At 38.7% G+C, this 25,500-nt stretch overlaps 1 protein-coding gene across 3 annotated transcripts in view; it reads right to left on the bottom strand.

Moving 5' to 3' along the window:
- ZCCHC4 (zinc finger CCHC-type containing 4) overlaps window positions 1–25,500 on the bottom strand; it is a 60,771-nt gene that overhangs the window by 22,238 nt on the left and 13,033 nt on the right. For all 3 annotated transcript variants that reach the window (XM_055434654.2, XM_055434655.2, XM_055434653.2), the window contains exons 4-6: window positions 14,756–15,031; window positions 14,237–14,317; window positions 4,314–4,386 (exon numbers count right to left, since the gene is read on the bottom strand). In XM_055434654.2, coding sequence (XP_055290629.1) covers window positions 4,314–4,386; window positions 14,237–14,317; window positions 14,756–15,031 — 430 coding nt within the window. The remainder of the gene's footprint in view (window positions 1–4,313; window positions 4,387–14,236; window positions 14,318–14,755; window positions 15,032–25,500) is intronic.

The raw sequence follows: 25,500 nt of genomic DNA, 5'->3' as shown, positions 1-25,500 counted from the left end.
GCATATTCCACTCCAGCACTCTTGCCTAGAAAATCCCATGGATGGAGGAGCCTGGTAGGCTGCAGTCCATAGGGTCGCTAAGAGTCGGACATGACTAAGCGACTTCACTTTCACTTTTCACTTTCATGCATTGGAGAAGACAATGGCAACCCACTCCAGTGTTCTTGCCTGGAGAATCCCAGGGATGGGGGAGCCTGGTGGGCTGCCGTCTATGGGGTTGCACAGAGTCGGACATGACTGAAGTGACTTAGCAGCAGCAGCAGCATATTAAAAAGCAGAGACATTACTTTGCCAACAAAGGTCCATGTAGTCAAGGCTATGGTTTTTCCAGTTGTCATGCATGGACATAAGAGCTGGACTATAAAGAAAGCTGAGTGCCAAAGAATTCATGTTTTTGAACTGTGGTGTTGGAGAAGACTCTTGAGAGTCCCTTGGTCAACAAGGAGATCAAGCCAGTCCACTCTAAAGGAAATCAGTCCTGAATATTCATTAGAAGGACTGATGCTGAAGCTGCAACTCCAATACTTTGGCCACCTGATGCAAAGAACTGACTCATTTGAAGGGACCCTGATGCTGGGAAAGATTGAAGGCAGGAGGGGAAGAGGATGACAGAGGATGAGATGGTTGGATGGCATCACTGATTCAATGGACATGAGTTTGAGTAGACTCCGGTGTTGGACAGGGAGGCCTGGTGTGCTGCAGTCCATGGGTTGCAAAGAGTCGGAGACGACTGAGCGACTGAACTGAACTGAACTAGTAACTGCAAAGTTAACATTAAAAACTGTCCAGTATATTTATCCCTTTTTTGCTTCTGGAAAGATCAACAAGAGACAGACCTATAATACTAGCTCTGGTCTACTGACTTTGTAGCAGCTTTCAAGTACTCATCTATAAAAGCAAATCAACACTTTTAGTATACAAAACAGTAGAAGTTTAATGGCATTTAAACTTTAATAAACCTATATGTAATTTATAATAAAATATATATTATTCTACTATTAAATCAACTTAGAAGACCCAACTGAAGAAAGGAAAAGTCACAACACCCTAATCCCTTTTCTCTAAGAAAGTCTTTATTAACTTCCTCCTGGAAGTCCTACAGCAAAGGATGGTGTCAAGAAGGTTAATCATTTTTCAAGTGCTGCCTGGCACTTCTTAACCTGCCTACACGATCAAGGACTAAAATTATAGACGATGTTATTGAAAAACCTTCAAATACCTAAGAGTTATAAGTAGAAAAAAAAAAAGTAAAGCCTGAACACAATTTTTAAAAAACATTAAAGAGTATCTTTCCAGGTAAGAGTCAATGGTGGGGTGTACTGTTCTCAGTGGCTGAGGGTCCTAAGGTTGATCACCTTAGGAAACGAGGCGGGAAACAAGACGCATGCATATGCCACCAAAGCTGACAATAACTTAACTCTTTTCTCCATCTCAGTGACTGGCATTTTAAATAGGCACCCTCTGTACACACTTTAACCACCTTAACCGTTAAGGTGTATGACATTTTTTATTTTTCGAGAAACTATATCATTTGCTATGAAAAAAATCCTGTACAGGAAACTTCCGCTTTTTAATCCAGTCAACTGTGGACAGCTTCGGTGCAGTGGCAGAGGCTTAGATCCTCAAAGGCACTTGGTGCCTCAAAGGCTTATATGCCTTCACAGACAGGCACCTTGTAGACACTTAAATACTTTAGTGATTGATTATTAGATGGTAATATTTACTGAAAACCTTGACTCCAAGTAGGTAGAAAAGGGGCAGACAATAAAATCATTAAACAATATTCTACAGATCATTTTCTATAGCTGCAGTGCTATTCAGAGGCTGCTCCTAAAACACAGAGAAAGGAGAGCCTGAGTTGGATGACTATTTTCTTCTAAGAAAGAAAACATGGAGCTCAGTCTTTACAGCTTATTCCTACAGTTATTCTAGAAACTTGCAAGGTAATTCTATAAACTCTCAATAAAACTTACACAGAATTTCCTAGAGAAATGATAATTATGTGTTACTTTCTTGAAATATATAAAATTGCTGGCTGACTGTTAGGTATTTAAATGTAATTTTACTCATCTTTACGGTTCAAAATAAAAAGCAAAGTCATGGTCTAGTATTAAGAACAAATAAATGAATACCTGACCCACTACGGAAACATCAAGCAGTAATAGAGGCTCAGTTTCTCCCTCATCTGCGTCACCAACACTGACAGCACCCCTGAGCTCAAGGCCCCACAGTTCCAAGAGGTCACACTGGACACGTGCATGTCAATGTTCTGCCAGCCCCACAAACTCAACATTTCCAAATGTCACTTACAAACTTCTCCACTCCGCGTTTTGAAGAATGAAAGATGAACCCAGGTCATGGCCCCAAAGTATCTTTGACCTCTTCCCCAGCACAGGTATCACCAAATCATCTTTTTTTTTTTCAATTGAGGTATAATTACATGTGTACACATAGTAATTACACCAAGTCTGCTGGTTTCCATCAGTGAAATGTCTTCAGAATCCACTTCTTTCCTCTCCTTTTCCTACTGTCACTGTCTGAGGTGAAAAGCCCCTCTTCATCTACTGTCAAGTGATTTTTTCAATTTCTTGTTCTCCTTAAAGCTCATCTAATCAGTCCTCAAATTCTGGTGATTATCAACCACATAAGCCCTTCAGGAAACAGTGAAATACATCTAATTGGAACTGCTATTTACTTCAATACTTGGTTTTCATAGCTTTCACTGCTGAAGAATGTGTATCCCAATGCTAAATTGATTCTGATGGAAGAAGTACATCATTGGCTATACCTACTAAATCAGAAGACTCACTTTTCAATCCCAACCAACAATTTAGAATTTATTTTCATTCCTAAATGCATAGGTCTTTGGGTTTTCTTGATTTTCAGTCTGTCAGTTAATATCTTAAAGCACAATATATACTTAAGCATAGTTCAGCATTTAAAAAAATATATATATATGCATATATGTATGGACATGGGCTTCTCTTATAGCTCAGCTAGTAAAGAATACACCTGCAATGCAGGAGACGTCCAGTTCAATGCTGGGTTGGGAAGATCCCCTAGAGAAGAGATAGGCTACCCACTCCAGCCAGTATTCTTGGGCTTCCCTGGTGGCTCAGACAGTAAAGAATCCGCCTACAATGTGGGAGACCTGGGTTTGATCCCTGGATTGTGAAGATCCTCTGGAGAAGTGCATGACAACCCACTCCAGTATTCTTGCCTGGAGAATCCCCATGGACTGAGGAGCCTGGCGGGCTGCAGTCCATGGGGTCACAAAGAGTTGGACACAACTGAGCAACTAAGCACAACACAGCACAGCACAGCACACGGGTGGATATGCTTCAGGTAGTCTTGATAATTTCAAATACATTTGGCCAGCCTTCTGTCAGGTATGATTACTTGGTTGGATACATATTTTATTTTGTAATGGGACTAACAAAGAGTTCAAAACAATAGTAGAAATATCAGTTTTTGCTATGTTATTTATTCACAAGAACATTATTAACATACTGAAAGAAGGTTTGTTTTTTTTTAAGCCACTCTCCTTTTTTTAAGGCTAATTTTTAAGAGCAGTTTTAAGTTTACAGTGAAACTGAGAAGAAGGTTCAAAGATATCCTACATACCCCCTGTTCCTACCTCTTCTACAATATCCCCCACCAGAGTGGGACATCTGTTAAAAGTGACGAACCTAAACTGATATATCATTATCACCTAGAGTTCACAGATTGGGGTTAACTCTTGACACTATTTTTTAAGGATTAGTTTAATAAAACCATAAATCCCCTTAACTGGGACAGGAAATTTATCAGAGAGAAGACATCAAACAACTAACCACAGAATTATTTAATTACAGTATTGTAAATCTACAAAGGAGAACCTGACCTTGTGTGAGGGTAGGGGAAGCTGGAGAAAGGAACTTGGAACAGGGTTCTGAAGGATGAGGTGAAATTAACAGGGCAAAGAGGGAGCGGAAGAAGGAGGGAACAGCATGGCAAAAGCCCCTGTGATGGAAAGGCCAGTTTGAGACGAATGTCATATGTCCTGAATACAAACAGCAAAGTAGGAACTGAGAGAAGACAGGCTAGAGGGTGGCAGGGTCTTGTTGAGAACGTAGGTCTTTACCCAAGAAGCAGTGAAAAGCATGAAAGGTGACTAACATGATCACCCCTAGATGCTCGATAACACTCAGTGAACAAACAAAAGTAAGTATCAATAAATGGAGGAACAGCCACCATTTGCTCTTGAGGGACTGTATAAAAATAATGAAAGAAATACAAGATAAGAAGAAAGAGATAATGGTCATAACTCTTACCTTTCCATCAAAGAAGTGATGGTTAAACATATTATAATGGCAAAAACTATCTTCCATATAAAACTGCGAATACCTGTAAAATAATTTATTACTGTAGTTACTTGTCTGGTCACAGCTATATAGTAAATAAATGTAAACTAAATTTTAAAATTATAAAATCACACCTTAAATAAAATCAATTCCATCATCCTTCAGGTTTCGGAAATAAAGAATACTTTCCCAAAACCTCAAGAAGCTAACAATAGTGGATGAATAACAAACTTAGATTATGGTCCCAAGTTTAGTAAGTCAGTGGGAGAACTACAGAAAATTCATATACAAAAAAACACACATATTCCTATGGACCAGAGATTATAAATAAATAATTATGTTCCTGATATTATTATGCATTTTAAGCTTGAGTCACGTTGGCAGTTAAAATATGTCTCTCATAGTTAATAACTTTAAGGAAAATACTGAATCAACATTTCTGCTCAACAGCTGTTATTTTCTTCTGTGGCTAACAAAAAAGGTATTTAATACAGAGTTTTCTTGTCTACTACAAATTAGCTTAATAAAATATGCTTCTTAATACATAAGAAAAAGAATTTATGTGCATTTCATATTTACTGAATTAGTACCAGGAAAGAGGATATTTATTTACTGATTGAATCATTTTATTCTTCTAACATACTACTTTAAAATGCAATCACTAATGAATGGGAACACCAGCTTTGGGTATTAACACATTATAATTTCTGCTAATTTACTAGGCAAAATTCATACCACATTTATGGCTTAAACTTGCATTTACTTGATTTCTTACAAAACTGAAATTTCTTTCTTCCTTAATTTTATTTGTACTGCCTATCTCTGTTTTCCCCATTTATGTCTATGGGTCTTAATGTCTTTCTTGCTGACATGAGGGTTTTCTTTGTGTAATATAGAAACCTCTTTCATCACAATAGAATTCTGAACTTCCATAGTTTTGTCAAAAGCAATTTACACAGGACCACACCATCCTTTTACAGAACACATAAGCTAGTGGAAAGACTGAAAAAAATCATGGACACATACTTACTTATACAACTTCTTTAACCAAATCATGACAGAGGCACTTCTTTGCTTCTACTCACAGTTATTTAATACCATCTGCACGATCACCAACCATGTGGAGTATTTAACACAATGGACAAGCCTAGATTATCCTCTTTCTATTACACCGTGACTAAGAGTACAGCTTGGAGAAGGCAATGGCAAGCCACTCCAGTACTCTTGCCTGGAAAATCCCATGGATGGAGGAGCCTGGTAGGCTGCAGTCTGTGGGGTCGCTAAGGGTCGGACACGACTGAGTGACTTCACTTTCACTTTTCACTTTCACACATTGGAGAAGGAAATGGCAACCAACTCCAGTGTTCTTGCTTGGAGAATCCCAGGGACGGGGGAGCCTGGTGGGCTTCCATCTATGGGGTCACACAGAGTCGGACACGACTGAAGTGACTTAGCAGCAGCAGCAGCAGCAAGAGTACAGCTCTACAGTCAGGAGGCATGGTTTCAAACTCTTAAGTCTCTCAGTTACCAGCTGTATAACTTTAGTAAGTTATTTTACCTATCTGAGCCCCAGTTTTTTCATCTGCAAAATGGGAAAATGATTTCTACCCCATAGGACTAGGTAAGAATACACAAGATAATTATGTAAACTGTTTAATACAATGCCAGCTATAAAGCATATTCTGAGATTTCAGGTATCATTATTTTAATAAATACCAGCTATAAAGATTTACGTCTCAATGTCTCTAATATTAAGGAATTAGGTTTATGTCTAACCAACATTTCTCCTCCTGTAATCTAAACCCATTTCCTCTTATTCTGTGGAGACAGAAGAACATCTGTTCACCATTCTCAATACAATATCCCTTAATATCATTTAAGATACTGCTAGTACATCTGCTGACATAAATTTAAACTGAAGAAATAAACAGAAGGCTTAAATAATTGAAAATATTTAAACTATACACTGTAACCTAAGGAACACTCCAAAAACTGTGGGACAATGTCAATTACCATTATTTAACAAATGTTTTCCTCTTTAACCAAATCCCAAATAGCTGATAATATATCCATATCAATTATTCAATTTACATATATATTAAGACTAGTACAGTTGTAGATCAACCATCATTGAGGTGTTCTCCCTTGCACTGCTTTGTGTGAACAAGGGAAAAATAGTCCCTTTTTAAATGTATTTCTACCGCCCTCCACTTTTTTCACTGCTTCATAACGCAAGAGGTATTATTTTTTAATCAAAAAAAAAAGTGTTATTTACAAAAAATTCAGCACAGCACACTTGTCCAAAATGTTCTCAGCAGCAGTGGGCAGAGCCAGAGACAGAAAAAAGCCAAGGTTTCAGCTCTAAGCTTCCATCAAACAAAAATAAGGGAGCATAATTATTCATATTTTATATTATGAAAAATCACTCAACATTACCCTCTTAAAATGAAATTGGCCTCAAAGAATTATTCTCTCCATTGAATAAGGCAAACAAAACCAATCAGAAATGCATACACTTGAAAACTGCTCAAAAGGACATCCATTTAATTTGGCCATTCATTCTCTTTAAATGAGAGCTAGTTACCAAGTATGAAACATGTTCTACACACAGGAAATGTAATCAAGAGCTGAATAAAATTAGTTCACAAAATGAACCTAAGAAATTCAGCTTTTTGATATAACTTTATTTGGATGTAGTTTGCCAAACAGAATTTCACATCTTTCATGCTAAAATTGGAGCATACAGAAATCTATCTTAGCAAATGTTAACTTCATATCGTCTTTTTCTTATTGCTCACTTGCTAAGTCGTATCTGATTCTTTGTGACTCCATGGATTGCAGCATGCCGGGCTTCACTGTCCTTCACTATCTCCTAGACTTTGGTCAAACTCATGTAAATCAAGTCAGTGATGCAATCCAACCATTTCATCCACTGTCACCCCTTTCTTCTCCTGCCCTCAATCTTTCCCAGCATCACAGTCTTTTCCAGTGAGTCAGCTCTTTGCATCTGGTGGCCAAAGTACTGAAGCTTCGGCATCAGTCCTTCCAATGAATACTCAGGACTGACTGGTCTGATCTCCTTGCTGTCCAAGGAACTCTCAAGTCTTCTCCAGCACCACAATTCAAAAGAATCAGTTCTGTGGCACTCAGCCTTTTTTATGGTCCAACTTTCATACATACCTGACTACTGGAAAAACCATAGTTTTGATTATTTAGACCTTTGTCAGCAAACTGATGTCTCTGCTTTTTAAAATGCTGTCTAGATTTGTCATAGCTTTTCTTCCAAGCAGAAAGCATCTTTTAATTTCATGTAGTCACTGTAGTGATTCTGGAGGCCAAGAAAATAAAATCTGTCACTGTTTCCACTTTTCCCCCATCTATTTGCTGTGAAGTGATGGGACTGTATGTCATGATCTTCTTTTTTTGAATGCTGAGTTTTAAGCCAGCTTTTTCACTCTCCACTTTCACCTTCATCAAGGGGCTCTTTAGTTCCTCTTCGCTTTCTGCCATTATAGAGTGGTATCAACGGCACATCTCAGGTTATTGATATTTCTCCTGGCAATCTTGATTCTAGCTTGTGATTCATCCAGTCTGGCATTTCGCATGATGTATTCTGCATATAAGTTACATAACCAAGATGACAGTATACAGCCTTGACATATGTCTGAACCAGTCCATTGTTCTATGTCCGGTTCTAATGGTTGCTTCTTGACCTGCATAGAGTTTCTCAAAAGACACGTAAGGTGATCTGGTATTTCCATCTCTTTATGAAGTTCATATCTTAGATGCTCAGAAAAGGACATTGAGGACTTCCCTGGTGGTCCAGTGGTTAAGGATTCTATCCATGGTCCAGGAAGCTCTGACATGCTACAAGGCAACTAAGACTGCAAGCCACAACATCTCAGCCTGCACTCTAGAGCCTGTGCTCTGCAACAAGAAAAGCCACTGCAATAAGATGCCCATTTGCTGCAACTAGATAAAGCCCATACCCAGAGACCCAGAAGGAAGGAGGGAGGGAAAGGAAAGAACATTTACAGCACATATAACCTGAGCCCTAGAGTTGAGGGAGTTCTCTGTAGCTCTGCACAGACCTTCTGTAGGGCAACAACAAGCCAAATTCAAAGTGCCAAAGGAACTATCTACTGCCACACTGTACTACACAAGAATGTTTCCCTGATTTAATTGTGGTCTCTGTCAAAAATGTGAACCAACCCCACACTCCATCATAATGTAAATATAGGCAACAGGCAGAGTTCATTCTGACTAGTAACATATTTCAATTAAACCAGCTCTCTCTTAGCACTCAATGTTGACCTTTTACAGAACTGACTCAAAAACAGAGTAGCTATCAAAGAAGCTAAGCCAGGAGACCATAGTTCAATACCTTCAGCTTTTGTTTGCAACACACACAGAGGTTTGCAGACACAGAAAGAAAAAAGCATCTGTGTGTTCCATAGGTTATAAAACAACTTTATCTACATCACCTACTCCCTACTTAGACCAGGGGATTTAACTATAGGCTCAAGAAAAGTGAAACTGCAAGGCATGGCATTTAAGGCGAAAGAGTCAAAGCACAACATAAATCGTTCAAGTTAAAAGTAAACCAGTAATAAGACACAGAATTTCTTTTTAAGTAATTTTTAAAAATTAATGTGACAATGATTAACTTAAAAAAAACAGTAAAAGTACATCAGATAAGATGCAAAGAAGAGTTTTGCAGAACAGTGCACACTGATGTGAATATACTTCACTTACTTCACACTACTAAACGGCATACTTAAAAAACTGGCTAACGTGGTAAATGTTATACTATGTATATTTTATTGCAACTTAAAAAAAAACGTAAATCAGGGCACGAGCAATGAACAACACAAAATAAAATTTTTTAAAATTTAATTTACAAAAGCAATAGAAGAATGAAGTGTTTAGGAATAAATTTAACAGAAGTGCAAGCCCTGCACACTGAAAACTACTAAATATTGTTTAAAGAAATTAAAAAAGAAATGGAAAGATAGCTCATATTCATGAAACAGAACACAAGATGGAAAGATGTGGGTTTGAGCTCTGGGTCAGGAAGATCCCCTGGGGAAAGACGCAGCAACCCACTCCAGTGTTTTTGCCTAGGAAATCCCATGGACAGAGAAGCCCAGTGGACTATAGTGCATGGGGTCATAAAAGAGTTGGATACGACTTAGTAACTAAACAACAACCCCTCAAATTGATCTACAAATTCAATGTGACTCCTATAAAGAGTTCAGTGAGCTTTTAACAAAAACTGACTAGGTAATTCTAAAATTCATATAGAAATGCAATAAACCCACAATAGCCAAAATAATCTCGAAAAAGAATTAAGTTGAAAGATGAACACTTTCCAATTTCTAAACTCACTACAAAACAACAATTGAGATTGCATGGGCCTGGCATAAGGACAGACACAGATAAATGGAATAGAATTTAAGGTCTACAGATAAATTCACAGATATATGGTCACGTGGTTTTCACTAACTTTCCAAGAGCATTCCATGGGAAAAGAATAATCATTTAAACAATGGTGCCAAGGCAACTGGATATCCACATGTAAAGAATGAAACTGGACCCCTACCTCACATCATACTAAAATATTAACTCAAAATTAACTAAATGTAAGAACTAAAAATTTAAAACTCTTAGAAGAAAACAAGTGTAAATATTCATGCTTTTAGACTAGGTAATAGTTTCTTGCTATGACACCTAAAACACAAGCAACCAAAGAAAAGAGAATAACTTTTGACTACATAAAAGTGAAAAGAAAACCCACAGAATGAGAGAAAATATTTATGAATTATATATCTGATAGGAATATAGTACCCAGAATACATTAAGTACTCTTTCAACAGTAAGACAAATAATCAATTTTAAAAATTGAGCAAATGATTGAATAGACATTTCTCCAAAAAGATAAACAATGGGCCATAAGTTCATCAAAAGATGCTCAACATCATTACCACAATGAGACACTATTTCAAAAAGACAGACAGCAGCAAGTGTTCATGAGCATGTGAAGAAAGTGGAACTCTCATATATTGCTGCTGGAAAAGAAAAACTGTGCAGTCACCTTGGAAAACAGTTTGGAGCCCTTCAAGAAGTTAAACATAGAACTACCACAGGACAATTATAACTGTGACTTTGGTCAAGTTATTTAATTTCTTTGTACCTCAGTTTTCTGTCCTGAGGAAAGGAGAATGCTAATAGCATCTATCCTAGAGGGCTATTGTGGGGACTAAAGAATTTACAATAGGGTTTGACATGTGACAAGCATTTATTAAATAGCAGTTATAGTTAATATTTCATGTTATTATAAGAACATAAAAGTTAAATTTCTACCTTTAAAATAATACCTTTATAATAATTCAATGCAAAGAAATAGAGGAAAACAACAGAATAGGAAAAACAAGAGACCTCTTCAAAAACAAGAGACCTCTTCAAGAAAATTAGATTCCAAGGGAATATTTCATGCAAAGATGGGCTCGATAAAGGACAGAAATGGTATGGACCTAACAGAAGCAGAAGATATTAAGAAGAGGTGGCAGGAATACACAGAAGAACTGTACAAAAAAGATCTTCACGACCAAGATAGTCACGATAACGTGATCACTGACCTAGAGCCAGATATCTTGGAATGTGAAGTCAAGTGGGCCTTAGAAAGCATCACTACTAACAAAGCTAGTGGAGGTGATGGAATTCCAGTTGAGCTATTTCAAGTCTTGAAAGATGATGCTGTGAAAGTGCTGCACTCAATATGCCAGCAGATTTGGAAAACTCAGCAGTGGCCACAGGACTGGAAGAGGTCAGTCTTCATTCCAATCCCAAAGAAAGGCAATGCCAAAGAATGCTCAAACTACCGCACAATTGCACTCATCTCACACGCTAGTAAAGTCATGCTCAAAATTCTCCAAGCCAAGCTTCAGCAGTATGTAAACCGTGAACTCCCAGATGTTCAAGCAGGCTTTTAGAAAAGGCAGAGGCACCAGAGATCAAATTGCCAACATCCGCTGGATCATGGAGAAAGCAAGAGAGTTTCAGAAAAACATCTATTTCTGCTTCACTGACTATGCCAAAGCCTTTGACTGTGTTGATCACAATAAACTGTGGGACATTCTGAAAGAGATGGGAATCCCAGACCACCTGACCTGCCTCTTGAGAAACCTGTATGCAGGTCAGGAAGCAGCAGTCAGAACTGGACATGCAACAACAGACTGGTTCCAAATAGGAAAAGGAGTACGCCTAGGTTGTATATTGTCACGCTGCTTATTTAACTTATATGCAGAGTACATCATGAGGAACGCTGGGCTGGAAGAAGCACAAGCTGGAATCAAGATTGCTGGGAGAAATATCAATAACCTCAGATATGCAGATGACACTACCCTTATGGCAGAAAGTGAAGAGGAACTCAAAGCCTCTTGATGAAAGTGAAAGAGGAGAGTGAAAAGGTTGGCTTGAAGATCAACATTCAGAAAACAAAGATCATGGCATCTGGTCCCATCACTTCATGGGAAATAGATGGGGAAACAGTGGAAACAGTGTCAGACTTTATTTTGGGGGGCTCCAAAATCACTGCAGATGCTGATTGCAGCCATGAAATTAAAAGACGCTTGCTCCTTGGAAGGAAAGTTATGACCAACCTTGATAGTATATTAAAAAGCAGAGACATTACTTTGCCAACCAAGGTCCGTCTAGTCAAGGCAATGGTTTTTCCCGTGGTCATGTATGGATGTGAGAGTTGGACTGTGAAGAAAGCTGATCGCCGAAGAATTGATGCTTTTGAACTGTGGTGTTGGAGAAGACTCTTGAGAGTCCCTTATACTGCAAGGAGATCCAACCAGTCCATTCTAAAGGAGATCAATCCTGGATGTTCATTGGAGGGACTGATGCTAAAGCTGAAACTGCAATACTTCGGCCACCTCAGCGACGAGTTGACTCACTGGAAAAGACTCTGATGCTGGGAAAGGTTGGGGGCGGGAGGAGAAGGGGACGACCGAGAATGAGATGGCTGGATGGCATCACCGACTCTGTGGACATGAGTTTGAGTGAACTCCGGGAGTTGGTGATGGACAGGGAGGCCTGGCGTGCTGTGATTCATGGGGTCGCGGAGAGTCGGACACGACTGAGCGACTAAACTGAACTGACTGAATAATTTAATAATACTTTAGGAAATAAACAAGGTAGTTAAAAAAGAAATTGATATATTCACGCAATGGAATAGCATACAGTCATAAAAGGAAATACACTTATATGCCATGACATGGAGGAAACTTGACAACCTTACCCTAAGTGAAAAAGGTCAGACACAAAGGTCATATATTGTATGATTCCATTTATATAAAATATCCAAAGAGACAAATCCAAATGAAAGAAAGAAGATTGATGCTTATCAGGAGAAGTAAGGAGTCTATCTTTAGTGTGATTAAAAATGTTGTGGAATTATGGGTGATAGACTGCAAATGCAAAACAGTGAATATACCAAAAACTGCTGAAATACACACTTTAAAATGGTCTATTTTAAATGAGTTACATTTCAATTTAAAAAAAGAAATTGAGTTTATCTTTAAGAAGACGTCTGTATTATCACTCATGGAATTCCATTTTCCCAAAAATTACTAACATCAAACAGGTATTTGTAAAGATTGTGCTCGTCTTGTTAATAAGGAATGAGAGTTGCAGAAAATGTGGGTAATTTCTGAGACATGTACATGCTTACAGTAGATAACCCAAAGCTAACTTGGAAATCTAAAGAAAAATAAATGATGAAAGTTGTACTTTTTATTGTGACTTCTATACTTTAAAATTCTGTCTGCCTTGTTTTTAGGGAGAAAAAGCATATGTAATTTCACAGAGAATCTGAGTAATACTGGAGAGAACACAACAACTACTGGAATATTGGCCAAATAGGTTCTATCAGATTAAAAAAAAAACAAAAACTTAAAGACTGATTCCTTCAGTACACTTAAGAACAAGAAAAATATACTAAGGACATGGTGTCTCATAGACTTACCATGAACTCCTAGAATTCAAACAATTACAGAAACTAGGAAGAGTACTTCAAATTTACAGAATCAGAGAGTCTGTGGATGGACACATTTGCCATCCTGTGCTGTAAATCAAAAATTTGTATCTTCTCAATTACAACCAGAGGGAAGACTCAAGATGTGGTCCACTGTCTCATCTGTTTGTTCCAACATATCAGGTGCTGTTTAATTCTGATTCTCTCCCACAAAGCTTATCTGTTTGCTTATTAATTAGCCTCTGCCTCAGGACCTATTTCCTAGTTACCACTCCCATCACTTCAGGCTTCATCTAGTGAAAGATAGTATATACATCCTTCATTAAAAACATTAAAATACACATCTTATCACATTTAAGACATAATGATAAAATCCTAGAGGAAATTCAGATTTACCCATGAAAAGTAAGTATATAAGAAGAAATTTCACTCAATAGAAATGTATGTCTAAATTATAAGCCAAAGACAACTAGATACATTCACAGAAAAAATTTAGGAAGCATACTAGCAAAAAGTCTACTGCCTCCCTGTCAGCTGGTAAAGAATTCGCCTGCAATGAAGGAAACTGGGATTCGATCCCTGGGTTGGGAAGAACCCCTAGAGAAGGGAAAGGCTACCCACTCCAGTATTCTGGCTTGGAGAATTCCACAGGCTGTATAGTCCATGGGGTTGCAAAGAGTCAGCCATAACTGAGCGACTTTCACTTTTACATGTTGAGTTTATCTAACTGAAGAAATATAAACAATTACTACTTCTATATTAAGTAAAGGATTATAACAGGATTAGTACAAGGAAAACATTAAAAAGAAACAACACAATGAAGGAGAATAAATATTATACTTTGTAAACCTACCGAAAATCAATATCCAATAAAAGGCTTCTAATGTTAGACTTCTTGCCACCTGATTCTTTCAACCTGATCAGCTCATGTAACCTAAAGCAATTAGTGAAAACAAATTTAGTAAGAAACGACTAATGTCACATGTAATAAGCAAACAAACAAAAAACCCATCAATAGTCTCCTGATATTTCTAATTTCATTTCAATGAAACACTGAAGAAAATTTGGCAGTTATAAGTGAAGTTTCAATTTCAAAGTATTTTTAAATGGTGGATCTCATCTAAAACAGAAAACTCTAGAATTAATACTATATAACTGAAGATTCAAGCCAGAATCTTCTATCACACATCAGAAATCTATAAACATTTCTCTTGATTGGAATAAAGATTACAAACTCCTTCAGAGAAGGACTATACTGTATACTTGAGGTTGCATGTTGTACCCTCTATACAGTAAATAACTACTCACTACATTTTCTTACAGTTTAGACAGTGGTGATGGGAGAAGCCTTTAAAACACTGTTATCACATACCTTGGGGTCCCAACACACAGTACTCTTCTGAATCCAAGGTTCGAGAGCAGGTCTACCAAGAACAGACAGCTCCGGTCAGCAAACAAATACTGGGCATTTGTCCTCTTGTTTTCCAGTGGATAAAGGAGTTTACTGGGCCTTTTTAACTGGGTGATAGAAACATCACCCACTACCTGATGTTCACGATGCTTCTCATCATCATCTGGCAACAGCAGCTGCTGGCAGCTCTGACAAAACTTTCTCTGAGACAAGGGCAACTCGATAAACTTCAAGTACCTTCAAGAAGCAACAAAACACAAAGCAATACAGTCTAAGTTGGTTACCTAAAAGGCATTTGATTTTTGCCAGTTTTAATATGCAAAAAGTATTACTTCTTAAAGAGTGCTGTGCGTGCAAACATGCATGCTAAGTCACATCAGTCGTGTCAAATTCTGCAGCCCTAAAGACTGTAGAAGGAAACGGTAACCCACTCCAGTATTCTTGCCTGGAGAATCCCATGGACGGAGAAGCCTGGTAGACTACAGTCCATGGGGTCGCAAAGAGTCGGACACGACTGAGCGACTGCACTGCACTGAAAGACTGCAGCCCACCAGACTCCTCTGTCCATGGGATTCTCCAGGCAAGAATACTGGAGTGGGTTGCTGTGCTCTCCTCCAGGGGATCTTCCCAACCCAGGGATCAAACCTGTGTCTCTTATGTCTCCTGTATTAGCAGACTGGTTCTTTAACCACTAGCGCCCCCTGGGAAGCCCAAAGAGTGCTGTATGAAGAAGTAAAGGTACAAAAAACTCTGTGGAATATTGGCTAGAATTTATGTCTGTCTGCAGACCTAAAAGTAGAAAAGGATCAGCGATTTCATAAGAATTGAGATGCTCCAATTTAGCCAGTGGATGAAGATCAATATTCATTTAAAATGTGAATATAATATATTACTCAAACAACTTAGTAGTAATGGAGACTACTATCACCTTTAAATTTATTGACAAATCCATGTATTCTAACTTGGAAGTGTTAACCAGTCTGGCTCAGTAAGACACTCATTTTAAAATGAGAAATTAAGATCATTCTTCAATTTCTCATGGCATACTTAGCAAGAAAAATTACCTCTTAAAAGAAAAAATTGTTCTCACAAAGTTCCTCTGTTCTTAGCAGTACTGATGGAGGCAGATCTGAGCTTACGTGCAAAAGAGCAAAATATTCTGTCCTGCCCGTCTCAGGTTCCACAAGCTGGTGTGCGGAAGTGCCCTTCTGGGGGGCTTTTCTGCTACTCCACAGGGTTTTGGAGCTGGAGTCAGAGGGACCAGTAACCCATCAAGCCAGTACTTCGGAGGACTCAGAGGAATCCTTCATCTCTCGTGCATTCAAGGTTGAGCAGAGCAATTTGGTTTTGATGCTGTGCCAGCAATCTTCTGACAATGAGTTACTGGAACCTGGAGAATAGGAACTGTGTGCAGTGCCACAGGCATTTTATGGTGGACAACAGTCCATTTCATGAGATCAAGCCCTGAGACTTTGGAGTGGGAGCACTGGCCCCAAGACCCTAGACTACCAGAGAACTAACGCTAGGGAGTACCAAATAGTGAGAACTCACACAAAAGAAACCACTTGAATACAAGACCCGGCATCACCCAACTACCAGTATCACCCTGTACAGGAGGCCTCATCTAAACAACAAACAAAACAAAAATACAAACCCAATCATCAGCAGACAGGATTACCACCTCACTCAGCCTGGCCAATCAAAGGAAAAACATACAAACAAACCAAAACTCAGCACAAACCTCACCCTATTCAAAGCTTGCGCAAACCACTGGATCAACCTTAGAAGGGCAAAAACCAAAAGGAAAAAAGAATTCAACCTTGAAAACTGAGAAAAGGAGACCTCAAACACAATAAGTTAAAAAAAAAATAATGAAAAGGCAGAGAAATACCACACAAATGAAGGAACAAACTAGAAACACAGAAGTCCAAATAAATGAACAGGAAATAGGCAAACTACCTGGAAAAGAATTCAGAATAATGATAGTAAAGACGATCAAAAACCTTGAAAACAAAATGGAGAAAATTCAAGAATCAATTAACCAAGGCCTAGAAGAATTGAAGAATAAACATACAGAGACAAACACCACAATTACTGAAATTAAAAATACTCTAGAAGGAATCAATAGCAGAATATCTGAAACAGAAGAACAAATCAGTGGGCTGGAAAACAAAATGGTGGAAATAACTTCTGAAGAGAATAAAGTAAAAAGAATGAAAAGAATTGAGGAAGAGTGTCATGGACCTCTGGGACAATATCAAACACACTAACATTCAAGTTATAGGGGTCCCAGAAGCAGAGAAAAAGAAAGGGTATGAGAAAATTTTTAAGAGATTATAGCTGAAAATTTCCCCAAAAAGGAAAAGGAAATAATCAAGTCCAAGAGGCACAAAGAGTCCCATACAGGATAAACCCAAGGACAAATACATCAAGACATACTAATCAAACTAACAATGACTAAACACAAAGTTCAGTTCAGTCGCTCAGTCGTGTTCGACTCTTTGTGACCCCATGAGCTACAACACACCAGGCTTCCCTGTCCATGACCAACTCCTAGAGCCTACCCAAATCCATATTCATTGAGTTGGTGATGCCATCCAACCATCTCATCCTCTGTTATCACCTTCTCCTCCTGCCCTCAATCTTTCCCAGCATCAGGGTCTTTTCAAATGCGTCAGCTCTTCGCATCAGGTGGCCAAAGTACTGGAGTTTCAGCTTCAACATCAGTTCTTCCAATGAACACTCAGGACTGATCTCCTTTAGGATGGACTGGTTGGATCTCCTTGTAGTCCAAGGGACTCTCAAGAGTCTTCTCGAACACCACAGCTCAAAAGCATCAATTCTTCGGGACTCAGCTTTCTTTACAGTGCAACTCTCACATCCATACATGATTGGAATGAAAACTGACCTTTTCCAGTCCTGTAGTCACTGCTGAGTTTTCCAAATTTGCTGACATATTGAGTACAGCACTCTTACAGCGTCATCTTTCAGGATTTGAAATAGCTCAACTGGAATTCCATCTCCTCCACTAGCTTTGTTCATAGTGATGCTTCCTAAGGCCCATTTGACTTCACATTCCAGGATGTCTGGCTCTAGGTGAGTAATCACACCATCGTGATTAACTGGGTCCTGAAGATCTTTTTTGTACTGTTCATCTGTGTATTCCTGCCACCTCTTCTTAATATCTTCTGCTTCTGTCAGGTCCATACCATTTCTGTCCTTCATTGAGCCCATCTTTGCATGAAATGTTCCCTTGGTATCTCGAATTTTCTTGAAGAGATCTCCAGTCTTTCCCGTTCTATTTTTTTCCTCTATTTCTTTGCATTGATCACTGAGGAAGGCTTTCTTATCTCTCCTTTTTATTCTTTGGAACTCTGCATTCAAATGGGTATATCCTTCCTTTTCTCCTTTGCTTTTGGCTTCTCTTCTTTTCACAGATATTTGTAAGGCCTCCTCAGACAGAAATTTTGCTTTTTTTGCATTTCTTTTTCTTGGGGATGGTCTTGATCTATTGTCTCCTATACAATGTCATGAACCTCTGTCCAGAGTTCAAAGAAAGAATATTGAAAGCATCAAGGGAGAAACAACAAGTAACACATACAAGGGAAACCCCATATGCTTAACAGCTGATATTTCAGCAGAAACTCTGCAGGCCAGAAGGAAATGGCAGGATATATTTAAAGTACTGAAATGGAAAAATCTACAACCAAGATTACTGTACCCAGCAAGGATCTCATTCAAAACTGATGGAGAAATAAAAAGCTTTTCAGACAAGCAAACATTAAGACAATTCAGTACCACCGAGCCAGTTTTATAACAAATGTTAAAGGGACTTACATAATCAGGAAATAAAGAGAAGAAAAAAGATCTACAAAATCAACTTCAAACAACTAAGAAAATGGCAATAGGAACATATATATCAATAATTACTTTAAATGCAAATGGATTAAATGCTCCAACCAAAAGACACAGACCAGCTGAATGGATACAAAACAAGATCCACATATATGCTGTCTATAAGAAATCCACTTCAGACCTAAAGACTATATATAGACTGAAAGTGAGAGGATGGAAAAATATATTCCATGCAAATAAGAAGCAAAAGAAAGCTGGAGTAGTAATTCTCATATCAGACAAAATAGATGTTAATATAAAGACGATTACAAGAGATCAGGAAGGACACTACATAATGATCAAGGGATCAATCCAAGAGGAAGACATAACAATTGTAAATTTCTATGCATCCAAAATAAGAGCACTTCAATACGTAAGACAAACACTAACAGACATTAAAGGAGAAACTGACAGTAGCACGATAATAGCAGGAGACTTTACCTCCCCACTCTCACCAATGGACAGACCATCAAAACAGAAAACTAATAAGGAAACACAATCTTAAATGACACATTAGATGAGATGGATCTCACTGTTATTTTCAGGACATTCCATCCAAATGCAGAAGAATACACCATCTTCTCAAGTGCACATGGAACATTCTCCAGGACAGACCACATCTTAAGTCACAAATCAAACCTCAGTAAATTTAAGAAAACTGAAATCGTATCAAGCATCTTCTCCGACCACAATGCTATGAGTCTAGATATAAATTACAAGAAAAAAACTGTAAGAAACACAAACAGATGGAGATTAAATAACACATTTCTAAATAACCAATAGGTTACTGAAGAAATAAAAAGGGAAATAAAAAAATTTCTAGAAACAAATGACAATGGAAACACGACAACTCAAGACCTATGGGATGCAGCAAAAGCAGTTCTAGGAGGGACGTTTACAGCAATACAATCCTACTCAAGAAAACAAGAAAAACATCAAATAGACAACCTAACTTTACACCTAAAACGACCAGAAAAGGACGAACCAAAAAAAAAAAAAAAACCCAAAATTAGTAGAAGGAAAGAAATCATAAAGATCCGAGCAGAAAAAAATTAAAAAGAAATGAAAGAAACAATAGTAAAGATTAATGGAACTAAAAGCTGGTTCTTTAATAAGATAAACAAAACTGACAAGCCTTTAGACAGACTCATCAAGAAAAAAAGATAGAAGAATCAAATCAACAAAATTAGAAATGAAAAAGGAGAGGTTACAACAGACGATGCAGAAATACAAAGGATTATGAGACTATTATGAACAACTAAATAGCAATAAAATGGATAACCTGGAAGAAATGGACAGATCGTTAGAAAAGTTCAGTCTTCCAAGACTGAACCAGGAAGAAACAGAAATCATGAACAACCCAATTACAAGCACTGAAATTTGAAGCTGTGATCAAAAGTCTCCCCCCAAACAAAAGCTCAGGACCAGATGGCTTCACAGAAGAACTCCACCAAACATCCAGAGAAGAACTGATGCCCATCCTTCTAAAACTCTTTCAGAAAACTGCAGAGGAAGGAGCACTTCCACGCTCATTCTGCGAGGCCACCATCACCCTGACACCAAAACCAGACAAAGACACACAAAACTACGGGCCAGTGTCACTGATGAGCACAGATGCAAAAACCCTCAACAGAATTTTAGCAAACAGAATTCAGCAACACATCGAAAAGCTCATACACCATGATCAAGTTGGGTTTATTCCAGGAATGCAAGGATTCTTCAATATCTGCAAATCAATCCACGTGATACACCATACTAACAAACTGAAAGATAAAAACCACATGATCATCTCAATAGATGCAGAAAAAGACTTTGACAAAATTCAGCACCCATTTATGATTAAAGCTCTTCAAAAAACGCACACAGGAGGAACCTATCTCAACATAGTAAAGGCCATATATGATAAGCCTGGTGAAAAACTGAATCACTTCCCCTAAGATGAGGAGCAAGACAAGGGTGTCCACTTTCACCACAATTAAACATAGCTTTGGAAATCCTAGCTACAGGAATCAGAGAAGAGAAAAAAAAAGGAATTCGGATTGGAAAAGAAGAAGCAAAGCTCTCACTGTTTGCAGAGGACATGATAGTGTACATAGAAAACCCTAAAGATAGTATCAGAAAATTACTAGAGTTAATCAGTGAATTTAGCAAAGTTGAAGGATACAAATCAATACACAGAAATCACTTGCGTTTCTATATTCTAACAATGAAAAATCAGAAAGAGAAATTATGGAATCAATCCCATTCACCATTGCAACAAAAGGAATTAAATATCTAGGAATAAACTTATCTAAGGAGACAAAAGAACTGTACACAGAAAATTATAAGACACTCATGAAAGAAATCAAAGATGACATAAACAGAGAGATATTCCATGTGCCTGGGTAGGAAGAATTAATATTACGAAATGACTATACTACCAAACACAATCTACAGATTCAATGCAATCCCTATCAAATTACCAATGGCATTTTTCACAGAACTAGAACAAAAACTTTCACAATTCATATGGAAACACAAAAGACCCCGAATAGCCAAAGCAGCCCTAAGAAAGAAGAATGGAGAGCTGGAGGAATCAATCTTTCTGACTTCAGATTATATTACAAAGCTAAAATCGTCAATACAGTATTGTACTGGCACAAACACAAAAATACAGACCAATGGAACAAGATAGAAAACCCAGAAATAAACCCATGCACCTATGAGTACCTTATTTTTGACAAAGGAGGCAAGAATACACAATGGGGCAAAGACAGCCTCTTCAATAAATGGTGCTGGGAAAACTGGACAGCTACATGTAGAAGAATGAGATTAGAACACTTCCTAACATCATACACAAAGACAAACTCAAAATGGATTAAAGACCTAAATTTAATACCATAAACTCTTAGAGGAAAACATAGGCAGAACACTCGATGACACAAATCAAAGCAAGATCCTCTATGACCCACCTCCTAGAGTAACAGAAATAAAAACAAAAGTAAATAAGTGGGACCTGATTAAACGTAAAAGCTTTTGCACAGCAAAGGAAACTATAAGCAAGGGGAAAAGACAACCCTCAGAATGAGAGAAAATAATAGCAAATGAATCAATTGACAAAGGATTAATTTCCAAAATATACAAGCAGCTCATATATCTCAATGCCAGAAAAACAAACAACCCAATAAAAAAGTGGGAAATAGACCTAAACAGACATTTCTCCAAAAAAGACATACAGATGGTTAACAAACACATGAAAAGATGCTCAACATTGCTCATTATTAGAGAAATGCAAATCAAAACCACAATGAGATATCACCTCACACCAGTCATAACGGCTATCATCAAAGTCTACAAACAATAAATGCTGGAGAGAGTGTGGAGAAAAGGGAATGCTCTTGCACTGTTGGTGGGAATGTAAATTGATACAGCCACTATGGAAGGCGGTAAGGAGATTCCTTAAAAAACCAGGAAAAAAACAGAATATGACCCAGCAATCCCACTCCTAGGCATATACCCTGAGGAAACCAAAATTGAAAAAGACACAAGTATCCCATTGTTCACTGCACCACTATTTACAATAGCTAGAACATGGAGCTGAAGCTGAAACTGCAATACTTTGGCCACCTCATGCGACGAGTTGACTCACTGGAAAAGACTCTGATGCTGGGAAAGGTTGGGGGCGGGAGGAGAAGGGGACGACGGAGAATGAGATGGCTGGATGGCATCACCGACTCTGTGGACATGAGTTTGAGTGTACTCCGGGAGTTGGTGATGGACAGGGAGGCCTGGCGTGCTGTGATTCATGGGGTCGCGGAGAGTCGGACACGACTGAGCGACTGAACTGAACTGAACTGAGAACATGGAGGCAACCTAAATGTCCACTGACAGATGAATGGATGAAGAGGTTGTGGTACATACACACAATGGAATAGTACTCAGCCATAAAAAGGAACACATTCGAGTCAGTTCTGATGAGGTGGATAAACCTAGAACCTATTATACAGAGTGAAGTGAGTCAGAAAGAGAAAGATAAATATCGCGTTCTAACACACATATACCGGAGAAGGCGATGGCACCCCACTCCAGTACTCTTGCCTGGAAAATCCCACGGACGGAGGAGCCCGGTAGGCTGCAGTCCATGGGGTTGCGAAGAGTCGGACACAACTTCACTTTCACTTTTCACTTTCATGCATTGGAGAAGGAAATGGCAACCCACTCCAGTATTCTTGCCTGGAGAATCCCAGGGACGGGGGAGCCTGGTGGGCTGCCATCTATGGTGTCTCACAGAGTCAGACACGACTGAAGCAACTTGGCAGCAGCAGCAGCAGTAGCAGCAACACATATATACAGAATCTAGAAGAATGGTACTGAAGAACTTATTTACAGGGCAACAATGGAGAAACAGACATACAGAATAGACTTATGGACATGGGGAGAGGGGAGGAGAGGGTGAGACGTATGGAAAGAGTAACGTGGAAACTTACGTTACCATATGTAAAATAGATAGCCAACGGGAATTTGTTGCATGGTTCAGGAAACTCAAACAGGGGCTCTGTATCAATCTAGAGGGGTGGGATGGGGAGCGGATGGGAGAGAGGTTCAAATGGGAGGGGATATATGTATACCTATGGCTGATTCATGTTGAGGTTTGACAGAAAACAACAAAATTCTGTAAAGCAATTATCCTTCAATTAAAAAAATAAAGTAAAAAAAAAACTGGCCATAGAAACTAAAAAAGAATTTAAAACAGCAAAACAATAATCAAAAGCCTTAAAATATATGATACCAGATATCCTATTTGATCCCTTTCAAGTTATCTTTATATCTGATTTCAAAATCATCATTTTGGTTTTCTTTTCCTTTTATTCCTGATGATTAGACAGAAGACAATCAGAGTATGCTTTTAAAACTGCTGATTTTTTAAAAACCAACTAAGAAATCAAGAGTAAGAAAACAAAAGAAAAAATAAGATTATCATGGCTCATGTGTGTGTGTCTGTTAGTTGCTCAGTCATGTCCGACTCTTTTCAACACCACGAACTGGGGCCTGCCAGGCTCCTCTGTCCATGGGATTCTCCAGGCAAGAATACTGGAGTGGGTAGCCATTCCCTTTTCCAGGGGATCTTCCCGACTCAGGGATCGAACCTGGGTCTCCTTCATTGTAGGCAGGTTCTTTATTGTCTGAACCATCATGGCTCACAGAAGGTCAGAAATGTCTAAATCTAAGCACATCAAAGGATTCTTAGAGTCTGAAAAGAGTCATATGATTTCAGTTGAACTAAACTCTGAACTGCACTGCAAAAACTATGAACTTAACATCGATCCAAAGTGGGTTTTAAAACTTTTTTGTATCTAAGCACAGTTTCACTTCAAAGCACCCAAGGCAGTGACAGATATTTTGAATGGCTACAGCAAGAAATAAGCTTATCATGCTGGTAATTTAAATGCTCCTATTTCTATGACAAACTGTTCTTTTGATAGCTCTATCTATGACAGGAAAGAAAAAGGAGCACGATATTAGAAGCAACTTTAATAGTAATTCAAAGTAAGAATGTCAGTAGGGAAAAGGGCACCCAAGACATGAGATGCAAGCAGAAGGCACCAGTACCCTCCTCAGCAACAGACACACTGAATCACTACTATTACCCTTCATTAGTAACTGTTCGTTGTTGAAGACTTCCACAGCCAGCCAAGACAGAGCAACAGAGATAGGATTTGCCATCCTGGCCCTCAAAAAATGGGTAAAATATATGAACCACAGTGTTAAGCTACTGGACAACTGGTAGCCCAAACGGTGAATGCTGAGAGACAGGAAGAGATGAATGCGTGGTAAGGTGCCCAGCTTCCTGCCCGTGGAGAGCTGGCTGCACAGGACCAAGGCTCCACCGCAGCACGATGACCAGTTAGCAAGGCAGAGTTGAGAATTCATGGCGGCCATGGGCTGGACCCACAGGACAGAGCACTGAACAGAACACACAGGGCACAGAGAGCAGAGAGCGGACAGTGAGAGAGCGCTCTGAGGCCTGATGGGAGTCCCCTCAAGTCTACGCCGCATACCGATCAGCAGGTGCGTGACAACACTCCCCTCCAAGAGGGAAAGGACCAACGCAAAGGAGCAGGTGGAACAGTCACGCAGGGCACTGAGTGAAAACCTCTAAATGCACAAGCATTCGATACAGTGCTCAGCACGCATGGCCCCGCGAGTGGGCAGAAATCAGCCCAAAGGCTGCACTGATCCTCCTGAAGACTCAAAGATCTGCCTTCAAAAGCAAAGGACTACGAACAATCAGACAGTAAATACTGTGAGCATGGCCATCCATTCTCTATCACTACTCTTCTATCACCAGAGCACAAAAGCAACCACAAACCAAACAGAAACAAAGAGGTATGAGCAGATGTGGCCTACAGACTGCTGTTGGCCAAATCATGCTCAAGAATATCAAACAGTAGACAAGTAACTTAACTGTACCATGGAACCAAGTTCAAAAATAGGTAAAGGAATACAAAATATCCCTATACGAGGTAAAAATCACATTGCCAGCATCAGGTATGCAAAGAAACAAGAAACTGTGACCCATGATGAGGGAGAAAAAAAATCAATTCAAACCAGCTCAGAAATGACAGAAACAATGCAATCAGCAGTCAGAGACAGTAAAGCCATTTTATTATAACTATATTCCATATGTTCAAGAAGGCAGACAAAAGCAACAGCCAAAGTAAAGACATGGAAAACAGAAAAAGACCAAAATCAAACCTATGAAGATTTTTTAATTGTCTGAAATGAAAAACATGCTAGACAGGACTCAGGACTAACAGCAGTTCAGACACTAT

Source organism: Moschus berezovskii, chromosome 5, assembly GCF_049115385.1.
Source record: "Moschus berezovskii isolate FMDL1 chromosome 5, NW_MosBer_1.0, whole genome shotgun sequence".
Lineage (NCBI taxonomy): Eukaryota > Metazoa > Chordata > Mammalia > Artiodactyla > Moschidae > Moschus > Moschus berezovskii.
Note: the sequence above shows the minus strand (reverse complement) of the source record. Positions and strands in the feature narration are given on the sequence as shown.